Raw genomic sequence first — 2585 nt, forward strand, 5'->3', positions numbered from 1 at the left:
TAGGAAACAAACTTCCAGGGTCGGTTTGTCTGCATATAATAACTCACAGTTCAGTTTAAGTTGCAGCGGTGTCGGCGGCTTCTAGCTTCGCCGAAGCGAAGGCGTCCTGGATCGCGGAGAATCCTCGGGGCTCCGGAGGAGTTCTAACCTACATCGTCCACATAGGACGACTCGGGAACTCAACTCCTACCCCGGGCGGATCACCGATCCCCTTATGCCCGGGGGAAAGGTATCAAGCCGTTTGACAGCTGATGCTTGCTGTCAGAACGGCTTTTACACGAAAACAGGCGGGAGGCAGCTGTCGGCTGCGTCCGACGAGGTCGCCTGCACACCGGAAGTCCAATTCACTTGGGATTAATGTTTGGATGATGAATCTTGTATTAAAATCTGATTGTTGGAAATGATTGTTTCATAAAAATAGCTATTGAATAGATCAAAATCTAAAACAGCTCAGCATCTTTATGAAATACTGGTTCTAAAAATGTAATGAATGCTATTTATACCTGTATATTATATCTAACGTTTTTAGAAGATTGAGGTTTTTTTAGTTTAACCTCATCTATGTATTTTCATGATTCCAAGAAAGAAAGAAAAAGAAATGTATATAGTAACTTTCTCTTTTTATACTTTTTCAAAGGTTTCCATTAAAGGATTCAAAACGACTAATCCAGTGGTTGAAAGCAGTACAACGGGACAATTGGATTCCCACCAAATATTCCTTTCTCTGCAGTGAACACTTCACTAAGGACAGCTTTTCAAAACGGTTGGAAGACCAGCATCGGTTACTGAAACCCACCGCCATCCCAACTATATTCCATATTTCTGAAACAAGGGGCAACGGCAGGGGTTATGTCAAAAGAAAGAGAAAAATAATAACCCAGACTCTACCAAAAAATGGCAATCAATCAAATGAAGGAAATGGGAAAGTAGATGAAGGAACCTTATCATCTGGTCAAGACTTGCTTGTGGAAGGAACTGATAAAATGGAGCACATGACTCTTCAAGCTGAAATTGGATCAATGACTGAGCAGGGGGCGAGTTTTCAGGTCCAACTTGAAGGTTCCCTTAGAAGAATGTTAGCAGATAACTTAGTTACAAAAGTTACTCAGAATAAGCCAGAAACACATTCTATTGAGGACCATTCTGAAATGGTTATCCATCCAGGAAGTTTCAAAATTGATAAAAATGGTATATCAGAAGATGACTTCACACCTCCGGTGTCAGGTGCATGTAAATTTATTGGATCCCTTCATTCTTACAGCTTTTTCTCCAAACATACTAGAGAGAAATCATCATTTCCAAAGGAACAACTAGAAAGAAAAAGGTTAAGGAGAAGTGTGGAATCAAACTGTAGTAACAACCCTATGGAGCAGGACACTAGGTTTAGAGAAGCCTCCTCTACTTCTTCTCTTACTGCTATCCCCCAGAAATCTTCCCAAAGCATGTCTGCATCTCCTGCAGATCTGACCCCTAAACCAGCCACAGAAGCTGTAGTAAGTCAGAAGGGAGAGACTGATGCCAACCTCATGTCAATCAATGAGGTCATCATGTCTGCTTCAGGAGCATGCAAGCTCATTGATTCCCTTCATTCGTACTGTTTCTCCTCTAGGCAAAGTAAAAGCCAAGTGTGTTGTTTGAAAGAACAAGTAGAAAAGAAGAACGGAGAGCTAAAGCAGCTGAGGCAAAAGATCAGCCGCTCGGACAGCCAGGTTAGAAAGCTGAAGGAAAAGCTGGATGAGCTGAAGAGGATTAATGTCCCCTTCTTGAGCAACCTATTGTCCCAGGACTGTGGTTAGTATTCTTTGCACTTTCACAGCTGAGAAAAATTGATCGCAAAATATGCGAATATCTAGCATACAATATGCTGTTTCTTTTTTTTCTGTTCAAGAAAGATTCGCACTTGCTCTTGCCGTATCTCTTTCTCTCAATACTATATCATGATCGTCACTCCTTCCTCGATATCCTCTTCCAATGCTATTCCTCTCAAGATCTGGTCCTGCCTACCTAGAAAGGATTCTCACCCATCACTCTCTCATTTTAATTCAGTCAGACACTCCTAAGTCTTTACACCAGTGTTTCTCAACCTTGACAATTTTAAGCAATTGTGGAATTGCTGGCTGTGGAATTGCTGGCTGTAGAATTCTGGGAGTTGAAGTCCACATGCCTTAAAATTGTCAGGGTTGAGAAACATTGCTTTACACTTCTCACCCATGTCCTTTCCCCATCATTTGGCTTCCCTTGCCTGAGTTACTCAGCAGCCACTACTAGTTGCAGAAATCCTGTCTAAATGTCCTCTAATTACCCTAATCCCAACCAAGATCAGTTATATTTCCATTCTCCCCAAATAGACTCCTCTCGTATCCATAATTGGTGGAAAATATCAGTCTTTTTTTTCAATATAAAATTTTATTGTTTTTATCATAAAAGAAGAAATACATCACAAGTATTACACAATGATTTATCCCATCCCCCCACCCCCCGGACTTCCCAAACCAAACCTAGGCTAACATTCAAATACAAGTAAACAAATATTAATATCTCTAACTCCAAACTCTAAACTTAAACAATCCATCTCCTCCGTGTTA

The 2585-nt window shown here is 41.0% G+C and overlaps 1 protein-coding gene across 1 annotated transcript in view; it reads left to right on the forward strand.

Annotated features, from left to right (window-relative positions):
- Positions 1-2585, forward strand: part of THAP4 (THAP domain containing 4) — a 24741-nt gene that overhangs the window by 9044 nt on the left and 13112 nt on the right. Inside the window, exon 2 of the mRNA XM_015824491.1 lies at positions 638-1791. Within this exon, the coding sequence (XP_015679977.1) occupies positions 638-1791 (1154 nt within the window). The remainder of the gene's footprint in view (positions 1-637; positions 1792-2585) is intronic.

Source organism: Protobothrops mucrosquamatus, unplaced genomic scaffold, assembly GCF_001527695.2.
Source record: "Protobothrops mucrosquamatus isolate PMUCROS unplaced genomic scaffold, P.Mucros_1.0 scaffold_191, whole genome shotgun sequence".
Taxonomy (NCBI): domain Eukaryota; kingdom Metazoa; phylum Chordata; class Lepidosauria; order Squamata; family Viperidae; genus Protobothrops; species Protobothrops mucrosquamatus.